At 50.0% G+C, this 23,771-nt stretch overlaps 1 protein-coding gene across 1 annotated transcript in view; it reads right to left on the bottom strand.

Moving 5' to 3' along the window:
* Positions 1-23,771, bottom strand: part of DSCAML1 (DS cell adhesion molecule like 1) — a 341,881-nt gene that overhangs the window by 55,471 nt on the left and 262,639 nt on the right. Inside the window, exons 9-11 of the mRNA XM_067751153.1 lie at positions 21,727-22,005; positions 21,180-21,299; positions 20,115-20,291 (exon numbers count right to left, since the gene is read on the bottom strand). Of these exons, the coding sequence (XP_067607254.1) occupies positions 20,115-20,291; positions 21,180-21,299; positions 21,727-22,005 (576 nt within the window). The remainder of the gene's footprint in view (positions 1-20,114; positions 20,292-21,179; positions 21,300-21,726; positions 22,006-23,771) is intronic.

Raw genomic sequence — 23,771 nt, forward strand, 5'->3', positions numbered from 1 at the left:
TGTCTTTGGGCCCCTGCGGGTGTCCGGGTCTCAGGAGAGAGGAAAGATGGTCTGAGAATCCGGCTCATTGTTATGGGAGGATTCTGTGATCATACTCTTCTTGCGTATAGCGGTCTTCAGCCCCTCATCCTGGGCAAGAATCAGAGGACCTGCTTCCTCTTTTCTTCCTGCCCTACGCAGTCTGCCTGTCAATGCCAGAACAGGGGACTCTGTCACTGTGCCCCTCCCCCAGACCCTGTCCAGGCCTCCAAGGGCCTGGGTGCCCTCCTGAGCCCACAGACCAGGGGCCTCCGCCCTCCTGGCTGCTGCAGCCCCCTAATAGAGGGGAGCCCAGGGCAGCAGGTGCCCGCCCTATCTGCTCTCCTCGTCCCTCCATCTCTCTCTTGCTTCTTGCTCTGGACCACAAAGTCACTCTGCTTCACTGAATCACAGGGGTAAACACAGTTGAATCCTCACTGCTCCGAGACCTGGCTGTGCTCCAGAGCACTTCCTGGGTGAAGGCAGACCCCAGGAATTCCCTAGAGAGATGCTCGTGTGCAGTCACCCACAGGAGCACAGATGCGCACGCGCGCGTGCACACACACACACACACACACACACACTTTTATGGTTACCTTTTACTGGGAACTTCCCATGTACCATGTGCTGGCAGTATTCTAGTACTTTACATGAATTAAGTCATGTGGGTAGGTACTGTTATTATTCCGCCGCTCCAAAGCCTGGGTCCTGATGTATTTCTTGACCAAGCGCCATGGCCTTCCTGTGCCCACAATGCCCCTGATGGAGCAGGCAGTCTGCTGGATGCCTTGGCCTCTTGGTTCATTACTTACTGGCCTTCCCCCAAAACAGCCATGAGAAGTAAGTCTTACGGTAGTAAGAAGGCAGTTTTTCCCTCTTTAAGCCTGTCGTACTGTAGGGGCTGGCCACCTCTGGCTGTCTGTCTGTCTGCCATGCATGCACGAAGAATCTGGCTTTGGGAAATGGAATTTGGTTGTCAGCAAAACGCTGTGGCTTCTCTATGGTGGGCGGCCTCAGCCGGCCTCTCCTAGGGCAGGTGTCAGGGACTGCAGCTTTAGGGGAACAGGCAGGAGAGCCAGGGAGGGGGCGGGGACCGTATGCACAGGGCTGAGTTCTTCGTGACAAGTGCTAATAGCAGCCGCAAAGGCAACACCGTGCTCCAGTAGGACACAGGAGGCTTTAATGAGATACAACTTCTCTGCTTTCCTGCAGTGTAATTCAATTAACAGCCAGGGAAACCTAATTTCTTTTTACAAAAGAGGGGTGCAGTAAGAGATTCTCTGGGGACTTGGGAGCAGGGAGGGGCTGGGCTTAAGGGCATCGAGGAGACCCAAGTGGGTGAGCTGCCCCTTAATACATAGCTCCTTCCAACACAGCTCCTTTAGGTGGGGAGGGTGGGCTCTTCCCTGGGATCTGGAAGGCCCTGGGGTGAGCTGGGCCAGTCTTATTCAAAGCTTTACAACCCCGGTACTTGGTATAGCGCCAGCACTGCACATGGCCAAATTGGGGCAAATTCTGGTCGAACCCAAAGGGGCTTCCTGATGATTCCCAGGGCCCTTCCCTGACACCCCATGTCACTGCAGATACCCCTCCTCTGGGCATCGAGTGTCCCTGGCATGGTACATGTCATACTGCAGTGTCCTTGGCTCTGACTGTGATACTCCAGGGTAGGAGCATCCCTGTTCAGGACTTAGCATGTTTTTGTGGAAAGAAGGCAGGCTCCCCCAGTGCCCTGGGGCAGCCTGCCCTGGTCCACAGACTCACTCCAGGGCAGGGAGGAGCCTCGCTGGGCCTCTGGCTTGCAAGCCACGGCCTTATAGCCCTCCAGAACTCCCAGATTTCCTCCTCCTGGATCCAATGGGGCTTTACTGGCTGAAGCCACAGAGGGGAGAAAGGCACCAGCCTCCACAGTGGACTCACCCCCTCCTCTCGCTCCAGAGCCCTCCTGGGGCAGCAAGCCGAGGGGAGAGGAAATCAATTTCAGAAACAAGACAGTTGTCAGAATCCGATGTAACCGGTTTCTGTCTGTGAAATTACTCACAGGCCGGCTCCTGTCACCCCCAGGTCCCGCCTGGACCAGCTGCTATTTACATTTTAATTTGATAAAATGTAAATTTTGAGAGGCTGATAGATTTTTAAAACACCACAAGACAGCTCTGCTTCCTCACTCCCCCCCACCCCTTCCCCGAGCATCCACAGACTTTCTGACCAACCCCCAGGATTGGGGATGGAGTTCTAGGCCATGGGGATTATGAACTCTGCACCTACTCGGCCCCACCTTTACCGCTCCAGCTTCCCTCTTCTCGGGGATCCCACCCATAAGCTGGGGTGCGCTGATCTTTGCAGTTTACAGAACACCAGAACATCCTTTATCAGGAGCTTCACTCCTGTTAAGGAGGTAGCCTGGGGGCTTTTAGCCCCCAGAGTATCAGTGAGGAAATGGAGGCTCAGAGAGGCTAAGTGTTTTGTCTAAAGTCACACAGCTGGTGAGTGGCAAGAAGCGGCAGCCCCAAGTCCCCTGACAGTTCACCGGCGCCCCTTCCTCCGCTTTCATCCAGCCTTCTCCTTCTGCCTGGTGGACTAGTCTCCCACCTTGGGCTTTGTCCCAGAAGTAGGAAGCTGGGTGGGAATGACACGATGTGGAGGAATCCTGGGGGCAGTGCAGGAGGCTGAGAACAGGAGGGCTGGGCCCGTGGGGCAGGAGGTCAGTCCAGGGCCAGCTGGGGCTGGGGGCAGGAGTTAGGGGGGCGGTGATTCGGGCCTTCTCTGTCTCTGTCACCCTCCCTCTCTTCCGCCTGATGATCGGAGCTCAGCTGGTGTTTCTGACAGTCCCCGAGTCACCAGGGAGGGAAGATTCAGTTACGAATACCCAAAGGCGGAGAGCAGTGTGTGCAGGAAGGAGGACGTGGAAGAAGAAGGACATGAATGCCACCAGCTGTTGGGAGAGGCCTGATAAAATGGGAAAGAGGTGCGGAATGTTGCATTCCAAAAGGAAGCCTGGGGTACTTCTTAACCCCGTTTGTGGGCACCAGTGTGTGATAACCCTAGAAGTTCACATTATTGCAGGCTTACTATTTGTAGGCACTATTCTGTATTCCTTTACATGGGTAACTCATTTAATCCTCAGAACAACCCTGTTTTTATTCCCACTTTACAGATGGGGAAACTGAGGCTTAGAGAAGTAAATTGCCCAAGGCCACACAGCTAGTAGGCAGCAGAGCCAGGATTCAGGGCATCTGTGGTTTTAGCCATGATGTGACACTGGTCAGAGAAGGGCAGGAGGCAGGGGAGCAGAATGGGAGTGCAAAGAGTCCAGCCTCTTTGAAGAGAAATGCAGCCAAACTGGGGGTGAAGCAGGTTGGTCTGGGAACCCGGACACCAAGGTGTTAGGCTGTTCTGCTCTTCTAGGTGGGTGGCCTGGGGGAGGGGGTCGAGGAGCTTTTCACAGGGTCTGAGGGAAGAGCCCTAGTGCTGGATGACCCTCCTCTTCCATCCCCATTCAAGTGGATATCCCTCTGGTCCTTCCGCCGCCTCAGGCAGGACAACCTCAAGGCCGATAAGGTTGGAGGAAGGGCAGCAGGGTCAGGGTGTTCTTCACCAACCTTAAGGATGGGACTTGACTGTCTCAGGAAGTCCTTCTGAGAGTCTAACCGAAATCTCTCCAAGAGTCTCTTTGCTAAAAAGGATGCTTTCTCTGGCACGCTAAAATGCTTTACTGGATGTCCTCCTCCTTGCCTTTGGGAGAGGCTTTTCCAGGGGAGAGCGTGTGCCCTGAAGGCTCTAGAGAGCTCTGCACACCACCTTGCCCTGGGAGAAGGGAACCTCCCAGCTCAGAGGCTCTCATCTCCTTTTGTTTCCAAAAGGATTACAGGCACCCATCTGAGGTGAGTGGGCCCCTCCTTCCCCCCAGCTCAGCCCACTCCCCTCCCTCCCTCCAAAGGCTTGTGTCTCTGCTCCTTGTTAACAAGATCCTGACAAGAAACGCAGCCCTGTTTGGCAGCGTGAGATAAGCTGCCACAAAGGGGCATTGTTGGCATCTGGGGTGGTTGCCTGGGGAGGGGCGGGGTGGGTGGGAGAAGCTCTTTGCGCTCAGCCCTGGCAGGCGCTCCAGGCTTTCCCTGGGGAAGGGCTGGCACTGGGGGAGCCTTCTGGTGCCTGCCTTGTTTTTCCCTTCTTAAAGAGCCAGGGCCTAGCGTTGTTAATTTGATCGCACCCACTTCGGCTTCTTGTCTCCCCTGATTAGCCAGGCTCCACCTGAAGCATGAGATTAATTCAAATTGCATGGAAGCAGTCAGCCTCGGCTCTGAGAGCTGGTGGGGAGGTGCCAGGGGACCCTAGCTGCCCACTGCCCGTGTACGTGGGGAGCAGAACTGATAAACAGTGTATGTGTGAAGGAGGTGGGACGCGGGTCAGGGACAACTGTGGGGCCTTTGAGACCTGGACTGAAGCCCTGTTTCTGCTGCACGGTGGGCCCAGCTGAGACCCTCAAACTCACCGGGTCTTGCTTTCTCCGGCCATAACATGGATCAGTCAGTCCCTCTCTTGACTGCTCGCCAAGGAGCATAAGCACAGGGCCGGGGCCCGGGAGGTGGGGGTATTATTCTTACATGAGGGTAGGACTCGGTCCTCCACTACCTTCTACTCTGCCTAGAATCTCGGAAAAGTGACAGTAATAATGAAAACAGCTAATGTCTACTGAATGCTTATTATGTGCCATGCACCCTGGTTAATGCTTTACACGAATTATTTCATGAAATCCGCCCCCCAACCCTAGGAGGTGGGTCGTGTTTTTATTCCCATCTTAGAGATGAGAAAACACTCAACTCTGAAATGACCCTGAATATCCGAATCCTTTCAGAGACAAAAGGAGACACCACCATCTTTCTGTAATTACTTGGAAGGTAGTATTTAGGGGTCATTGCTGTGAATACCCTAGAGCTGGGGTCACCAAACTTTTTCTGCAAAGGACCCACAGTACATGTCTTAAGCTTTGCAGGCCATAGGTCTCTGTTTCAACGACTCAACTCAGTTGCTGTAGCTCGAAAGCAGCCATGGACAATAGGATACGAGGAATGGACGTGGCTGGGCTCCAGCAAAGCGGGTGGCGGGCTTGATATGGCCCTTGGTCAGTTTGCTGACCACTGCTCCAGGGTTAGTGCACAGGAGAAGCTTGGCTTGTCGACTCTCAACAAAGAAGGAGTTTCTGTTAGGAGGCTGGTTGCATTCAGACAAAGGCAGTTGTAGGATATTGGAAAGGACAGCACTTCAGCTTCCAGAGTTCTGGAAAGCACGCAGTTATGGATAATAAATCACTGGGCTTGGGGATCGTTGCGGTTTGAATTGTGTCTCCCCAAAAGATAGGTCCAGTCCTAGATCCTGGTACTAAGGCAGGAGATAGATGGGCCCCAGGCTGAACAGTTTCTCCCCTGTGGACAGAAACTCCATAATAGCGGAAACTCCATAAAAGCAGGATGATGGAGGAGGCTGGGCCCTGCCCAGATGGAAGATAAGAGACCACATATTCCTCATTCTTGAAATCAAGGGGACCTCCCCAGCTACACATGCGCAGAAAGGCTCCGTGGAGGTCAAAAAGGGAGGGGGTGCCACCTCATAGTAAGCGATGCCAGCTACCCCTAGGCCTCTTCACTAGAATCCATCTCGGCTAAGAGATGCGCACGCACACAGGGGAGGACCCTGAGATCAACCAAATACGGACTCAGAGCCAGGCAAAGCAAGATGACTGGCCAAGGGAAACCCAGAAGAAATGCCCCATAAAAGTGATTTAAACTGCCACGAGTGAGCGACTCTCTCTCTCTAGGCCCGCCCATGTGTCTATCCACATGTATTGCACACTTTTTCCTCCTCATAAACACTTTACTTGCTTCACTACTTTCCGTCTCTGTGTGGACATTCATTTCTTCATAGCTGACGGGCCAGGGCCTTGTCGCTGGCCACTGGTCCCTGGTGGTCTGGTGGCCAGGATTCAGCGCTCTCACTGCCGCTGCCCGAACTCAATCTCTGGCTGGGAATCGAAATCCTGCTTCAAGTTGCTGCAGGCCGAGGCCACCTGAGCTCAGGACCTGTGAATGTGACCTTATTAGGATCTTTGCAGATATAATTAAGATGTCTTACTGGAGTAGGATGGGCCCTTAGTCCAATATGACTGGTGTCCTTATAAGAAGGGGAAGGGAGGGCTTCCCTGGTGGCACAGTGGCTGAGAATCTGCCTGCTAATGCAGGGGACACGGGTTCGAGCCCTGGTCTGGGAGGATCCCACATGTCGCGGAACAACTAGGCCCGTGAGCCACAACTACTGAGCCTGCGCGTCTGGAGACTGTGCTCCGCAACAAGAGAGGCCGCGATAGTGAGAGGCCCGCGCACCGCGATGAAGAGTGGCCCCCGCTTGCCACAACTAGAGAAAGCCCTCGCACAGAAATGAAGACCAACACAGCAAAAATTAATTAATTAAATCCTATCCCCAACATCTAAAAAAAAAAGATCACAAAGTAAATTAGAAAAAAAAAAAAAAAAAAAGAAGGGGAAGGGAGACACACACAGAAGGAAGATGGTTTGAAGACACCCGGGGAGACAGAGGCAGAGACTGGAGGGATGCATCTACAGTCCAAGGGATGCCAAGGATGGCTGGCAGCCCCAGAAGAGGCAAGAAAACGTGTTCCCTGAGAGCCTGTGGAGAGAGCACAGCCCTGCTGACACCTTGATCTGGGATTCCTAGCCTCCCAGAACTGTGAGAAAATACAGTCCTGTTCTTTAAGCCACCCAGTGTGTGTTACAGGGGCCCTAGGGAACGAATACAAGGTTCCAGTGTGTGACAGAAATTCCCTGTGCAGGGTTTCCAGGAGGACAGCCACAGCCTGTCCCCATGGAGCTGGTGGGGGCTTCCTGAGGTGGGAGGTTGTGGGCTTTACCCTCTCTGCTCTGTGGGGAGCCCACCCCCGTTACACCCCCAGCGCCACGGACAGGCTGGCAGCAGGCGAGCAGTGGCAGGAGTGTGCCCGGGCCACAGTGCCCTTCCCCGCAACTTCCACCCCAGCACCTGGCCCTGGGATGCACACCCGCTGCCCATGAGCAGTGCAAGGAGAAAGTTTCCTCCGAATCTCGACTTTGCCAGGTCTCAAGTCTCCGTAGACCTGAGAGGCCCACGTGGGAGCCTGACGGTGTCCTGAGGACTGGGCGGGGCTGGGGTCAGGGCTTGGGCTGCCGGGGAAAGCCCACCCGTGTCATCCTTCCCGGCCCAGGACAGGACAGCTGTTAGTCACACAATGACTCCTGAGTCACCTGGCGAGGTGGGAGCTGTAGGGGTCATTGGGTCCAGCACACTCCTCTGAGTAGAAATCCTGGCAGAAAGGCAGCCAGGGTTCGGCTGCATCAAGGCACCCCCAGCACGAAGCAAACATGTCATCTCTCCACTCCCATTTTTTAAAAAAAATAATTTGAAAAATATTTATTTATTTGGTTGCCCTGGGTCTTAGTTGCAGCTCGCCAGCTCCTTAGTTGTGGCGCGTGAACTCTTAGTTGTGGCACGCGTGCGGGATCTAGTTCCTGGATGAGGGATCGAACCCGGGCCCCCTGCACTGGAAGCGCAGAGTCTTAACACCTGCGCCACCAGGGGAGTCCTGCCACCTCCTTCATTTTTACTGGTGGCACCGTCATACTTATCCCTTAGTCTGGAGCCCTTGACTCTCCCCCATCCTTTTCCCAGTCCATCATCCGGGCTGGCACCTGTTCCTTCTCAGCGACTCTTAGGCTCCCCCTTTCTCTCCATTCCCTGCTCAAGACCCGAGGAGCACATCCAGACTTCAGCGCCACTACCCATCCCCTCATCCCCAGCCCTCCTATCAGACGTCCTCCCCACCGCCTCCCACGCCTTCCACCTGCCCGTCCTCCTTTCTTCCCTTTGTTGATCCAAACCCTACCTATTCCTAAGGTTCCACCCGAGTCCTGCTCCCCTAGAAAGCTCTGTCTGACCATGTCTGTCCACACTGGGTTTTCCCTTCTCAAACCCAGCACTGCACGTGTAACCCCAGACCTTTTTATTTTATTTTTTTAAATTTCCCAGTCTGGATGATTTGTATTTATTAAAGTGAATTTAGCAAGATTTAAGTGTACAAAATCAATGCACACAAAAAAATGGGTTTTTTTTCCTATTAGTATAAACAATCAGAAAATGAAGCGGACCTTTTAGCACGCTATCTTGCCTCTCTTCCTGAAGGTGAGTGCCAGCTTCCTAACTAGTTTGTAAGCACCCTGAGGGCAGGGGTGGTGACTTACTCTTGCTGTTTTCTCTTTCGCAGACCTTGAGGCCACGTTGGACACATAGGGGCTTCTCAGGAAGTACATGTGTATGGCTTGACCGATCCAATAATTTATTCCGCCCCTGCCATTCAGAGGGGCTTTGATCACAACCGGGAGGAGCAGTTCTGGGCTCCCCACTTACGGCAGGGTCTGGAGGCACCAATGTAGCTCTTGGCCTGTCTGCATTTTCTTATCTAGGAAACGGAGGCACCCAGTGATAGCCCTGACTCCCTTGTGCCTCGAAATTACTGGCACGTTTTCCTTGGCTGGCAAGTACAATGAGTGTAATTTTGTTATTACAAATTTTGTTATTAACATCCAGACCTGCTGGAGCTGAATGTGGGGAAAGCCTCAGATGACCCCTTAGAGCCCAGATCCATCTGGAAGTCTGCCATGCTCACGGTCATGGGCACTGACTGCAGGGGTGACGGTGGAGTGGGGGTGGTGTGCTTTGTGCCACCACTGCCCAAAGCCTCCAAGAAGGACGTAAGGGCCCAGATGAGGGCGTAGGACAGGAGTTTTCCAACTGGGAATGGAGGTTGTACAGGCAGGTTCATTCCTGTCCCTTCACTAAAATCTCTCCTGCTGTCAGGGGACCTGGCTTGCTGTGATGATGAGAGGGGGTGGCACTGGGTTGGGGGGTTGTTTCACATGGAGACCTTTTTTTCCTACCTTAAAACCTTTGTACAAAGGTTCCTTTGGGGGTGGGTTTTGATGTGACGTAATTTGCTCCAATGATACTGTTTGCCTTTGGAGGTCAGTATGATCTCCCATGTTTCTCTGATTTAGACTTGCTTTTTAAAATAAACCCCTAAAACACTAAAGGCCCCAGCTCCTGAAAGATAGGCTCTGGAACTGTGATCACACTCCCTGCCAGGTCTGCACTGGCACAGCAAATGTCACCCACTCGTTGAGCTCTGTTAATGCCTTGGGGGCTGAGGGAGAGGGAGAGAAGAATCGTGACTCCTCTGAGCACAGGAGCAGACTGAGTCCCAGGGAGAGGGAGTGACTGACCCCAGTTCACCCAGAAGCAGTGGGGGAGGTGGGGGACAAGAGGTCAGGACTCTCATCTCCCCGGTCAAGGCCTTCCTGTTCCCTAAGCCTTCTACTCATTTTGGCCTCCCTGGGTCCTACATAGGGCGGGGGAGCCCAAGCTGGCCCATGGCTTGACCTCCTGGCCAGGGCTCAGTGGGGGCTGCAGGAGGGAGCCTGGCCTGGTGAAAGGATGCATCCAGCCTGGTCTAGAAAGGGAGCTGTGGGCTCTGGGAGGGCATGTCCTTTGGCTGGAGACTCCTTGCCCTGTGGGAAGGGTGGGCGCTGAGGAGGACAGAAGAGGCCCTCTAGAGCAGGAGCCCCAGTCACCAGGCCTGAGGGAGGTGCTGCTTCTGCCTGACAAGGAGGAGATTCCTTTGGGCAAATTTGAAATTAGGACCACCTCAGGTCATCGGATACACAGTTATCTTTCCAAGGTTTTGCATCCTGACCTCTGCACCAGTGGTGAACCCCTGGTGGGTGACCTGGTCTACTCAGGCCTGGGGCTTCCTTTCACCAGGGTGGACACCCCCCTTCCCCACTTCCTCAATCCCCACTTGACTCCTCCTCTCCTCCCTCCTGAATCTGTGACTCTGCAGTTGCCTGTGCAGTTGCTCGGGAGGGCTCCTGGATTTGGCTTTAATTGGTCTCACATTTTGCTAAACAAACAAATCAAAACTCAGACCAAACAAAGAGTCCTTATGGGTTTAATTGGCCAAGGGCTTTGCCTTGGCCCCATCACTGGAGATTTCACAGAGAGGAGGGGAGCCTGGGAGATGCAATAGGACCTATCTAATCAGGTAACCTGCAGCACAAGGGGGCTGCCGAGTCCTGTGCAGTAGTGGCATCAAAACACAGCCAGCAAGATAACCTCATCCACCAGAGGGCAGACAGCAGAAGCAAGAAGAACTACAGTTCTACAGCCTGTGGAAGGAAAACCACATTTACAGAAACATAGACAAAATGAAAAGGCAGGGGACTTTGTACCAGATGAAGGAACAAGATAAAACCCCAGAAAAACAACTAAATGAAGTGGAGATAGGCAACCTTCCAGAAAAAGAATTTAGAATAATGATAGTGAAGATGATCCAGGACCTTGGAAAAAGAATGGAGGCAAAGATTGAGAAGATGCAAGAAACATTTAACAAAGACCTAGAAGAATTAAAGAACAAACAGAGATGAACAATACAATAACTGAAATGGAAAATACACTAGAAGGAATCAGTAGCAGAATAACTGAGGTAGAAGAACGGATAAGGGACCTGGAAGACAGAATGGTGGAATTCACTGCCACAGAACAGAATAAAGAAAAAAGAATGAAAGAAATGAAGACAGCCCAAGAGACCTCTGGGGCAACATTAAATACAACAACATTCACATCATAGTGGTCCCAGAAGGAGAAGAGAGAGAGAAAGGACCTGATAAAATATTTGAAGAGATTATAGTCGAAAACTTCCCTAATATGGGAAAGGAAATAGCCACCCAAGTCCAGGAAGCACAGAGAGTCCCAGGCAGGATAAATCCAAGGAGAAACACGCCAAGACACGTAGTAATCAAACTGACAAAAATTAAAGACATAGAAAAACTATTGAAAGCAACAAGGGAAAAATGACAAATAACGTACAAGGGAACTCCCATAAGGTTAACAGCTGATTTCTCAGCAGAAACCCCACAAGCCAGAAGGGAGTGGCATGATATATTTAAAGTGACGAAAAGGAAGAACCTACAACCAAGATTACTCTACCCAGCAAGGATCTCATTCAGATTTGACGGAGAAATCAAAAGCATTACAGACAAGCAAAAGCTAGAAGAATTCAGCACTCCCAAACCAGCTCTACAACAAATGCTAAAGGAACTTCTCTAAGTGGGAAACACAAGAGAAGAAAAGGATCTACAAAAACAAACCCATAACAATTAAGAAAATGGTAATAGGAACATACATATCGATAATCACCTTAACCGTGAATGGATTAAATGCTCCAACCAAAAGACACAGGCTTGCCGAATGGATACAAAAACAAGACCCATATATATGCTATCTACAAGAGACCCACTTCAGACCTAGGGACACATACGGACTGAAAGTGAGGGGATGGAAAAAGATATTCCATGCAAATGGAAATCAAAAGAAATCTGGAGTAGCAATACTCATATCAGATAAAATAGACTTTAAAATAAAGAATGTTATAAGAGACAGGGAAGGACACTACATAATGATCAAGAGAACAATCCAAGAAGAAGATATAACAATTATAAATATATATGCAGCCAACATGGAGCACCTCAATACATAAAGCAACTGCTAACAGCTATAAAAGAGGAAATCGACAGTAACACAGTAATAGTGGGGGACTTTAACACCTCACTTACACCAATGGACAGATCATCCAGACAGAAAATTAATAAGGAAACATAAGCTTTAAATGACACAATACACCAGATAGATTTAATTGATATTTACAGGATATTCTATCCAAAACCAGCAGATTACACTTTCTTCTCAAGTACACATGGAACATTCTCCAGGATAGATCACATCTTGGGTCACAAATCAAGTCTCGGCAAATTTAAGAAAAATGAAATCATATCAAGCATCTTTTCCTACCACAATGCTATGAGATTAGAAATCAATTACAGGGAAAAAAAACGTAAAAAACACAAACACATGGAGGCTAAACAATAAGTTACTAAATAACCAAGAGATCACTGAGGAAATAAAAAAATACCTAAAGACAAATAACGAAAACATGATGATCCAAAACCTATGGGATGCAGCAAAAAGCAGTTCTAAGAGGGAAGTTTATAGCAATACAAGCCTACCTCAAGAAACAAGAAAAATCTCAAATAAACCTTTCGGTGTAAGGTTAGATTACACCTAAAGGAACTAGGGAAAGAGGAACAAACAAAACCCAAAGTTAGCAGAAGGAAAGAAATCATCAAGATCAGAGCAGAAATAAATGAAATAGAAACAAAGAAAACAATAGCAAAGATCAATAAAACTAAAAGCTTGTTCTTTGAGAAGATAAAGAAAATTGATAAACCATTAGCCAGGCTCATCAAGAAAAAGGGGGAGAGGATTCAAATCAATAAAATTAGAAATGAAGACGGAGAAGTTACAACAGACACCGAAGAAATACAAAGCATCCTAACAGACTACTACAAGCAACTCTATGCCAATAAAACGGACAACCTGGAAGAAATGGACCAATTCTTGGAAAGGTATAACCTTCCAAGACTGAACCAGGAAGAAACAGAAAATATGAACAGACCAATCACAAGTAATGAAATTGAAACTGTGATTAAAAATCTTCCAACAAACAAAAGTCCAGGACCAGATGGCTTCACAGGTGAATTCTATCAAACATTTAGAGAAGAGCTAACACCCATCCTTCTCAAACTCTTCCAGAAAACTGCAGAGGAAGGAACACTCCCAAACTCATTCTATGAGGCCACCATCACCCTGATACTAAAACCAGACAAAGATACTACAAAAAAAGAAAATTACAGATTATTTTCACTGATGAATATAGATGCAAAAATCCTCAACAAAATACTAGCAAACAGAATCCAACAACACATTAAAAGGGTCATACACCATGATCAAGTGGGATTTATCCCAGGGATGCAAGGGTTCCTCAATATACACAAATCAATCAATGTGATACACCATATTAAAAAATTGAAGAAGAAAAACCATATGATCATCTCAATAGATGCAGAAAAAGCTTTTGACAAAATTCAACACCCATTTATGATAAAAACTCTCCAGAAAGTGGGCATAGAGGGAACCTACCTCAACATAATAAAGGCCATATATGACAAACCCATAGCAAACATCATTCTCAGTGGTGAAAAACTGAAAGCATTTCCTCTAAGATGAAGAACAAGACAAGGATGTCCACTCTCACCACTATTATTCAACATAGTTTTGGAAGTCCTAGCCACTGCAATCAGAGAAGAAAAAGAAATAAAAGGAATACAAACTGGAAAAGAAGAAGTAAAACTGTCAGTGTTTGCAGATGACATGATACTATACATAGAGAATCCTAAAGATGCCACCAGAAAACTACTAGAGCTAATCAATGAATCTGGTAATGTAGCAGGATACAAAATTAATGCACAGAAATCTCTTGCATTTCTACACACTAACAATGAAAGATCAGAAAGAGAAATTAAGGAAACAATCCCATTCACCATGGCAACAAAAAGAATAAAATACCTAGGAATAAACCTACCTAAGGAGGTAAAAGACCTGTACTCAGAAAACTATAAGACGCTGATGAAAGAAATCAGATGACAAAAACAGATGGAGAGGTATACCATGTTCTTAGATTGGAAGAATCAGTATTGTGAAAATGACTCTACTACCCAAAGCAATCTACAGATTCAGTGCAATCCCTATCAAATTACCAGTGGCATTTATCACAGAACTAGAACAAAAAATCTTAAAATTTGTATGGAGACACAAAAGACCCCGAATACCCAATGCAGTCTTGAGGGAAAAAAACAGAAATATAGATCAATGGAACAGGATAGAAAGCCCAGAGATAAACCCACGCATCTATGGTCAACTAATCTATGACAAAGGAGGCAAGGATATACAATGGAGAAAAGACAGTCTCTTCAATAAGTGGTGCTGGGAAAACTGGACAGCTACATGTAAAAGAATGAAATTAGAACACTCCCTAACACCATACACAAAAATAAACTCAAAATGGATTAGAGACCTAAATGTAAGACTGGACACTATAAAACTCTTAGAGGAAAACGTAGGAGGAACACTCTTCCACATAAATCACAGCAAGATCTTTTTTGATCCACCTCCTAGAGTAATGGAAATAAAAACAAAAATAAACAAATGGGACCTAATGAAACTTAAAAGCTTTTGCAAAGCAAAGGAAACTACAAACAAGATGAAAAGACAACCCTCAGAATGGGAGAAAATATTTGCAAGCTAATCAACGGACAAAGGATTAATCTCCAAAATATATAAGCAGCTCATGCAGCTCAATATTAAAAAAACAAACAACCCAATCCAAAAATGGGCAGAAGACCTAAATAGACATTTCTCCAAAGAAGATATACAGATGGCCAAGAAGCACATGAAAAGCTGCTCAACACCACTAATTATTAGAGAAATGCAAATCAAAACTACAATGAGGTATCACCTCACACCAGTTAGAATGGGCATCATCAGAAAATCTACAAACAACAAATGCTGGAGAGGGTGTGGAGAAAAGGGAACCCTCTTGCACTGCTGGTGGGAATGTAAATTGATACAGCCACTATGGAGAACAGTATGGAGGTTCCTTAAAAACTAAAAATAGAATACCATATGACCCAGCAATCCCACTATTGGGCATATACCCTGAAAAAACCATAATTCAAAGAGACACATGTACTCCAATGTTCACTGCAGCACTATTTACAATAGCCAGGTCATGGAAGCAACCTAAATGCCCATTGACAGACGAATGGATAAAGAAGATGTGGTACATATATACAATGGAATATTACTCAGGCATAAAAAGGAACGAAATTGGGTCATTTGTAGAGACGTGGGTGGATCTAGAGACTGTCATACGGAGTGAAGTAAGTCAGAAAGAGAAAAACAAATATTGTATATTAACGCATATATGTGGAACCTAGAAAAATGGTAGAGATGAACTGGTTTGCAGGGCGGAAATCGAGACAGAGATGTAGAGAACAAACATATGGACACCAAGGGGGTAAGTGGTGGGGTTGGGGCGGGTGGTGGTGGGATGAATTGGGAGATTGGGATTGACATGTATACACTGATATGTATAAAATAGATAACTAATAAGAACCTGCTGTACAAAAAAAATAAAATAAAATTCAAATATTCAAAAAAAACCTCAAGAAACACAAAAAACCAAAAAACACAGCCAGCCCCTTGCAACCCGGACTAAGCAGCCTTTCTTTGTAACTGCCTCTCGGTGAAGCATTCTCTTTGAAGATGCTTTATTTTTTCCCCAATGTGTCAGTTGGAGGACGGATTGCCTCTTTCCCCTTTTGGTCATTATCTCTCTTTTATTTAAATTTTACTTTGTAACAGGGAGATAAAAGGTAGCTCTGTGGATGTAGTATTTTCTTCTGTTAATTACATTTATTTTTCAACCAAGTTCTGGGAGGTGGTCTGGTCTCCTGAAAGGACCATGCACACAGCTAGAATCATAGATTGTCTGAGCTGGCAGGGACCTTTGGTTCAGCTATGACTAGATTCTAGTCCAGGCCTCTTATTGTACAGATGGGGAAACCGAGGCCCAGAGAAGGGAAGGAATGGCTCGCAGATACGGAGCCCGTGAGTCAGAGTCGGGACCAGAAACCAGTCTTCTCTCTCTTGCTCTGTGCTCTCTCTACCAAACCGTGAGTAGACAGAGGCAAGCTCTTGTCTCAGCTGGGCCGATGTCACCCAATGACCTCGATCCAGCGCCTTCCCTTCCCTGAGAAGGAGCTACTGCCCACCAACCTCACAGGCAAGGTATGGGCTTTGTACATTGTCAAGTGCTGAGCGCTGTGCTGTGCCAGTGGGAAGGCTGGGCTATGTGCTCAGGCACCACCCACGCTCTCGGGGTCAGGGAGGAGTGGGGACCAATCGGGACTGGATGGTTGCCAACACGGGTGTCCAGGGGCTAGGGAAGACTTTTGCTCCCTTTAACGAACTCTTAGAAATCTGGGGCCTCGAGGAAAGCAATTCTCCAAGAACCACCTCTGGAATCCCAGCCGCCATCAGACCCCTGAGCTTCCGGAACTCTGGTCTGGTGCCTGACATTGAGAGTCAGCATTGCATAAAAAGAAAACATTTCACTTCCCAAACCCGTAAGCACCTCACATGTATTCTCCCTGTCCATCCTCCCTTCATTCTCCACCAGACACCCTAAGTTCCCCCTTCATCTGAGGACGCGCATGGCCTTGCCTGCCTCCACGCTCTTGCTATACTTTGTCCTCATCCTGGAATGGAATGACTTTTGCTTCTATTGGTTCTTGTCAGAATCCTTTTCATCCTTCAAGTCCTACTTAGTGACTGTTGCTTTTGTGGAGCTTTTCTTGGCTTTCCCTTGTAGGCCCTGCAAATTAAAACTGATTACTCCATCCCTGATTCTCTCTGTGTCACATTGTTTGTGGCTTTTTAAGGCACTTATCACTTTGTGTATTATAGTTATTTTGGGTATATGTCTATCTCCTCTTCAAGATCCTCAATTTCCTGAGAATAGCGACTCCATTTTATCCAGCACTAGATTTTCAGCACCTAAAACGAATGATTGCTAATGATTATTGAATGTGTATTTGGTGTCAGGTACTGTGTTAATTGCTGTAAGTGCGTGTCTCACTTGAATCTTAGCAATGAGTAAATAGCATTATATTTCCAAACTTACAGAGGAGGAAATTGGGGCCTACAGAGATTGCTGTCCAAGATCCCACAGCTATCAAGTGGCAGAGCTGGGATTTGAACCCAGGTCTCTCTGGTTCTGAAGTCTGTGCCCTAATCCACAGAGTTTTATGGACTATTTAGTGAGTGCCCAGTGAGCAACTGTTGAGTTATCACTGGAAACTGTCAGGGTCAATGGTTCCCAACAGAGGGCAACCACAAATGTCCAATTTGACACTTGAATGCTTTTTATGATGTATATCCCTTTGAGACATTTACTCTCTTACTTCTACTTGGCTAAAGCGGGGACTAAGGTCAGTTTGCCTTCTGAGAGGTCACACAAGTGTGAGGTCTGACAAGGTGGAGCTGTATAGGGTCAACGTTTTCCTGAGTGTGGTGGGGGCATCAAGGAAAGCTGCGCAGTTGGCTTTGTAAATGGCAGGTCTTTCTGGAGCTGGCCTTGCGGGTGGCGGTGGGGGTGGGGGAGTGCTGGTGGTGTGGGCTGTCTGGGATGGACTGAGGGCTGACCAGGAAGGGCTTAGCCCTGGCAAGCCCATCTGTGACCCACGGGCCCAGGTCCTGTGGGTCCTTCCCTATCTACCTGCGCCTACCTGGGGGAGGTGGGAGAGGTAGAGGGGGAATGAAGGAGGAAAAGGGCAGAGCAGGCAGGGGGAAGGACGTCCTAGAGGAGGAGCTGAGGGTGGGTTACCTGAAGCAGTGTGCCTGCAGAAAAGCAGCAGGAAGTGGGATGGAAGTTCCTCAAGAAGGTCAGGACTACCCCACCCCCATCACCAAACGGTCCCATTGTCACAGGAGCCCCTTCTGAAAGCCAGATCTGGGTGGAATGATTCAGGCTGGTACTGAAAAGCAGTCAGACTCTCCAACCCTAGGCAGAGGCCCCAGCCGTGCTCAGCCCTCCACACCGACTGCCCTCAGGCCTCAAATTCCTCCTCCGCTCCTGCTGGCATTTGGGGCGGCACAGGGGCTTCTATCATGGCTGGCAGGTCACTGGGGAGAGCGAGGCTGGAATGGAAGGAGGCGTTTGTGACAGAGGAAGTTGTGCAAGGAAAGGGTCATCGAGGGGGCACATGTGGGTGAGGGTTTGGAGACCCCGGGTGTGCAGAGGGTGTGGGAGGGGGCCCAGCTGGAAAGCAACCTGTAGGGGAGGGCCGTGTGAGGGGGGATGCTGCGTGAGCAGCTCGGAGAGACTGTGTCACAGGCAGCCGATGAGGGAGGCACGGCGAGTGGGAGAATACGAGCCGGAGGTGTTTGTGAGACAGAGCAGATGAAGGGAAGGCGTGCGCCTGTGCCTCACTATGGAAGGACGCAGAGCAAAGCGACAAGGTGGCTGGAATGAGGACGAGGGGGAAGACGGAAGGAGCAAGGTCCAGATGCTGCCCACAAGTGAGGACAAGTAGTACGGAGCTCCCATCATTCCTTGGGAAGAGGGGCCAGAGGTGTACGCTACTGCGAGAGTGGTGGCTGAGTGTGTGGCTTGGTGCTACGCGTGTTCGTGAGGCTGCCCGGGATTTACGAGGTGTGTGCTCGTAGCTGCTGCCTGGGTCGTGACGTGAGGATGGCACCGAAAAATGCAGGTCCAGAGGGGAGAAGAGAATTGCCCAGGACGCCCCAGGACATGAGGGACAGGCCGACGTGAGCTGGGTCACCTTGCACACAGCCCACCCCCTGGCCCCTGCGTCTCCCTTCACCCAAATCCACCTCAGCGCCACAGAGAAGCCACGGGCCACAAAGGCACCGCCACGCTTGCCCAGTAGAATCCCCTACCTTAGAGAAAAAAGGCAAAGACCAAAAAAAAAAAAAAAAACAAGCCTGAGAGTTTGAGCTCTTTTCTCCTGCTGACAGTGGGGAGATAAGGATCAAATACCAAGGACGGCGATAGTTCCACGAGGTGCCTCCTATTTCCTCTTGCCACACGCAGGCGGAATTAGCAAAGTTCTCCCCAGCTGAGGGATGTAGATTGATTGCCTGGTTTTATTAAGGACAAAGTGCTTTTTGATAGTGTGACGGAAGAGCTCCCCAGAGCGGGGATTCCGGTGCCCGGAGCTTCCCGAGCATCGATCGATTGCTGGGGCTTCCCCGTCTTGTGCTGAGTGAGTGAGGGTTTGGCAAGCGATAAAGAAGCTATGATTCTTAAAGGCGGGGACTCCAGGGAGACGCTGGGCGGACCGCACACTGGGCGCTGCTCTCAGCTGCCTTTCCTACACGTACCTTGGAGTGTCTTCCATTAAAAACAAAACTGGTGGCTAAATCTGTGACGGCCTACTGGGTGCCAGTTACCATACTGGTTGCGTTGTCCATGTCATCTGACTTACTCTTGATACAAAACATAACAGGTAAGGCGCTCTCTTGACCCTCCTTTTGTACATCAGGAAAATGAGACACAGAGGCCAAGGAAACCTGTTAGAGGTCACTGTAATTACCACACGGCGCCCAGATTCACAGTTGGCTTGGTCAGATGCTAAAACTCAGGCTCTTACTGCTGTTCTCCGTGGCCCATGGTCTGTTTCATGACAAAGGGCCAGACACTGTCTTGATATGATTCCTGGGGGCTCACTATACAGACCCCTAAGAGCGTAAAGGGATAGGCTTGTCTAGTAGGAATGTCTGTGTGTGACTTAACAGAACTCAGGGATATTCTAGACTTCAACACCATTGATTCTGGCTCTAGGTCTGGGGATTTAGAAGCCAGAGATATGGTACTGAGCTAGAGTGAGTTTTACTGCCTTTTTGGCTTTTCCAAAGCTTCTTCCCCTTTCCATGATCAGTTCCTGTGTTACTTACGATGATTTTGGGAGCTGAGTGGGCTGGGAATGAACCTCTAGCACAGGTGAGGAAAGGAACCTAGAAACATGAAGTCACTTGCCCAAAGCCAGGAAGCTCATCAGACAGATCTGGAATTGGAACCCAGGATTTCTGCCCATAGGCCTATCTCCTACATTGCATACGTGGTCTCCTTGCTAAGCCACAAACAGGTTATACACTAGCAGTATACATTAAATAAAAGAAATAAATTGTTTGATATGACTCTTCAGATGGAATTGCCAACCTACAGAGCAAAATAAATGGGCTGTCGTACGATACCGTGGTACAGCAAATCACGAGCCTATCATGACTGGAGTAGAGCGAGCCGGGGCCATTTAGAGTGAGGCCATCGTTTTAGATGAGAGTGCTTTGGAATCCCCCAGCAGAGGTTCCCAAGCCCACCTCTGTCTAGGAATCCTTCCCGCCTTCCCTTCACAGAAGGAGCAATGGAAACCAAAGGGGGAGGCAGGGTGAGTGCAGAGATGGGCCTTGGTCTGTGATCAGGGGTGTCTGGAGGGTTGCACGGGGGCAAGACTCACTCTTAACAGTGAGGAACATGGACTTGCTGATGTCGGTGCCCACGCCGTTGCTGGCCTGGCAGAGGTAGTAGCCGATGTCCTCTTCCAGGACGTGGCGGATCAGTAGCGAGCTGTTGGGTAGGATCTGGATGCGGCCGGTGAGGGGCACTGGGTGGTACTGCTGGGGGTTCCCGCTCCCTGAAAGGAGGCGGCAGTTAGGAGGTCTGGCGTCTAGGCTGGGGGGTTGGAGTGCCTCAAGGAATGGCTGACACCTTTCTCTTGCTGATCTAGGGCCATTTTGTGGCATCCCCAAAGTGCTGGGAGCTCACATAGTTCTTGTTTCCTGGGAAATAGGAAAGACCCTCACAGAAGCCTGATCCTGCCTCAGATCTGAGGTATGGATCTGAGGTATGGAGCTGGGGGGGCCTCAGCTCAATGCCCACCTTGGCACTGGGCTTCCTTTGGGCTGAATTCCTTGGAGGGGAAGAAAGAGTTCTCTTTGGGCCACTTGGCAATAGGCAAAGGGAAGATCGAGCCGTCAAATGGCGGTTGCCTGGTTGTAGGCAGTCAGGCCTGGGAAAGAAGCCAGCCATCCTCCAAGGGGGGCTTTGGATGCCTCCTCCCATTGCCCCAGAGTCAGCCATGGGCACAGTAAGGATAAGAGGTTGGCGCAGGGCTTAGTCAGAAACCAAATGCATCCTTGGGATGAAGTTGGGTTCCAAGAAGGACCAAGATCCCAGAATAGGTTGGACTGGTGAGAAGCAGGGGTCAGTGAGACTCTGGGACCCTAGGGTGGGGTGGGGAGAGTTGGGGAGTATACTGAGTTCTAGGGTTGGAGGGGGGAGGGGAGAGGTCAATCTACGGGGACGAGAGGAAATCTGGAATTAGCATGACAGCTATTCCTGGTCCATAGACCCTTTGGGGGTGGCTGAGGATGACTTCCAGTTCAGGTATAGCCTGGGGTCTCAAAGTTCAGAACCCAGGGCTAGGAGTCATGCATGTGTAGAGACCAGGCCAAGTCGCATTAGTATCCTCCCCATCCCATCCCTGGCCATGCTCAGAGATGCTGGCTGGCCAGGGGCTTACCCTTGGCATGCTTCCACATGACCTTGGGTGGGGGGTAGCCGTCCACCGAGCAGTTGAGCACACCAGCCTTGCCATAGATGCCATCCTGGTTGTTGGGCTGCACCACGAATCGAGGGGGCACTGCAGAAAGAGGGAAGGTGGGGGAGGAACAGATCATCTCGGGCTCTGATAGGTTTTCTGGGGGCTTTGGGCGCCTTCCATTCAATGTTAGCCCAGCCTGGACCATTATAAAGTTGGGAGCAGGCACCTCTGAACATCTGAAACCCAAGATGTTGAGAGCTTTTGCCAGTCGCATTGGGTTGGGAGCTGGGAATTGAGTGCCAATTCTGACTTCACCAGTGACCAACTGAGCCAGGGTCTTCTCCTCTCACGGCCTCCGTGTCCTGGCCTGGAGAGTAAGAGGTTTGAACCTCTTGATCTTTAAGGCCCCTGCCAGAGTCAACTTTCTCTGAGCCCGTGATGCAAACTTGAAAACTAGAGACTGTTTTTAGCAGCAGACAGAGCTGGACCCTTCCTCCTCCCACCCTCGCTGGCCCGTCTCACTCACCGCGCACGATGAGCTGGCGTTCCCTGCTCACGGTGGCCGCTGTGTTGCTGGCGATGCATGTGTAGTTGCCATTGTGCTTGAGGGAGACGCTGGAGATCTGCAGGGAGCTCATGAATTCCTTGCTCTCGATGGTCACGCCCGAGCCTGAGATGATCACCTGTCCATCTTTCCTCCAGGTGATGCGGATGGGCATGTCCCCCGAGGACACCACGCAGGGGATGTAGAGCAGCTGGCCAATGGAGGCAGGCGGGAATTCGAAGGGCTGGATGAGAGGGGGCACTGGGAAGGCAAGGGGAGTGCTGCTGTCAGGCCGCCACTCTCCCCAGCCTGGCCAGCAGCATGCCCATCCCTGCCTGGCCTTCAGGAGGGTGGGCTGCAAATAGAGTTCCATGGGCACTGGTGCCTGTTTTCCCATATGTGCAGAATCTCCTGGGGTGCCCTGTCATTGTCCCCTGGCTCCCGTCCCTCTGCCCACCCAGGCCTGGATCTGCCGTCTCTGTTCAGGGCCTGGGCTGGCCTGAACTAATCATGACCTTCAGATTTGTACTGGAACTTGAATTGTGATGACTCATGTGCTTCTTGACTCCTGTCTGCTTGCTGACACACTGCCCAGCTTTTAACCTGACTTCCCTGCCATTCCTCGGTGCCCCTGTGCTCACTGTCTCATCCCAGAGCTGAGTCTCCCAGATGCCTGGGGGCCTGGGATGGATAGAGATGACGTGCCTCAGATGCTGAGGCTGTCCTTCGTGTGCACCCCACAGCTGCTCATCTAAAGCCAGGCTGCTGTAGCCTGGTCTCCTCCTGTAGAGGTCTCATCACCCACCCCATTGTCTTCATGCATTAGGACGGGCGAGAGGAAGCTCCCATCACTGGTTGTTTTCAGCTCCTTTATACACACCTCCCACCAATAATGTGATATGGGCTTAACTGTCCCCACTATACAGATGAGAAAACTGAGGTTCACAGCAGAGACTTCATTTGCCTTAGATCACCCAGCTCATAAGAGGGGACTGTGGGATTTGAAACCTGATCTGTATGCTCTCCAAGTCCAAGCTCTCTTTCTTATGCTAGCTGGTTGCCTTGTTGAGAAAGCCCCAAACATACCCAGACCAGAGACCCCTTTGTCTCGTAAACAAGCTCCCCATGGGTGGCAGGAAAGAGCAGAGAGGGAGCCCTGTCATCTGCAAGATAGCCAGTTGGTTAGACTCACCCAGCTACACGTCATCCACATAGCCCCCACCCCCCAGAGATTCGGCCCTCCCCCTCTCCTACTGCCCACATCTCAGCCCCTGGGGGGGCCTGTCTGGAGCCTGAGCCTCTGCAAGAGGGATCCTCCTTTCTCAGCTCTGGCTAGAGCAACAGCCATTATCTTTATGATAACTCAATTAGGACACAGTGACTTCCCCAGCAAGTGGGGGGAGAAGAGAGAGAAGGAGACAATTAGCTTAACAAGGATGAGCACCCAGTAGATGAGACATCCTTTCTGCAGTCAAATAATTAGATTACAAGGCTGTCCACGGTCCTCTGGCCTTCTCCCGGGCACCAGCCCCACCCCTCCTTGGAAGCTTGCTACTCTCCCCACCCAGAGTGGACACAGCAGGGGGTGAACCCTGAGGGGAAAAGGATAGATGACATCATATGCATGCCCAAGGCACCCCAAGGGTTTTCAGGGCTCAGGAGGAAGTGGTCCCTGTGCAGTGGCCAGGTGTGGACAGGGAAAACCCTAGGCAGCCCTCTGGATCTCTGGGGAAGCTCCTGGTCAAGAGTTCTAGGTCCAGAGGAAGTGACATTTAGGTCTGTTGCCCCCATGCCCTATGCGATGAGAGCAGGGGCCTTAGCTGACCTTCTCAATGTCACCTCCCACCTTACCCTTCACTCTGGCCACGGGGGCTCCATCGGTTTTCCATAAACACCCACAGCTCCGAAATTCAGCCCAGGCCTGGGTGAACACAGCTGGGCCCTGGGTGGAAATAACTGCCATGTATGCTCTGCCATGGGCCCAAATCTAGGTCTGCAGTTCAGGTTTTCTGGGGCTCTGGTCATTG

Source organism: Pseudorca crassidens, chromosome 9 (genome assembly GCF_039906515.1).
Source record: "Pseudorca crassidens isolate mPseCra1 chromosome 9, mPseCra1.hap1, whole genome shotgun sequence".
NCBI lineage: Eukaryota > Metazoa > Chordata > Mammalia > Artiodactyla > Delphinidae > Pseudorca > Pseudorca crassidens.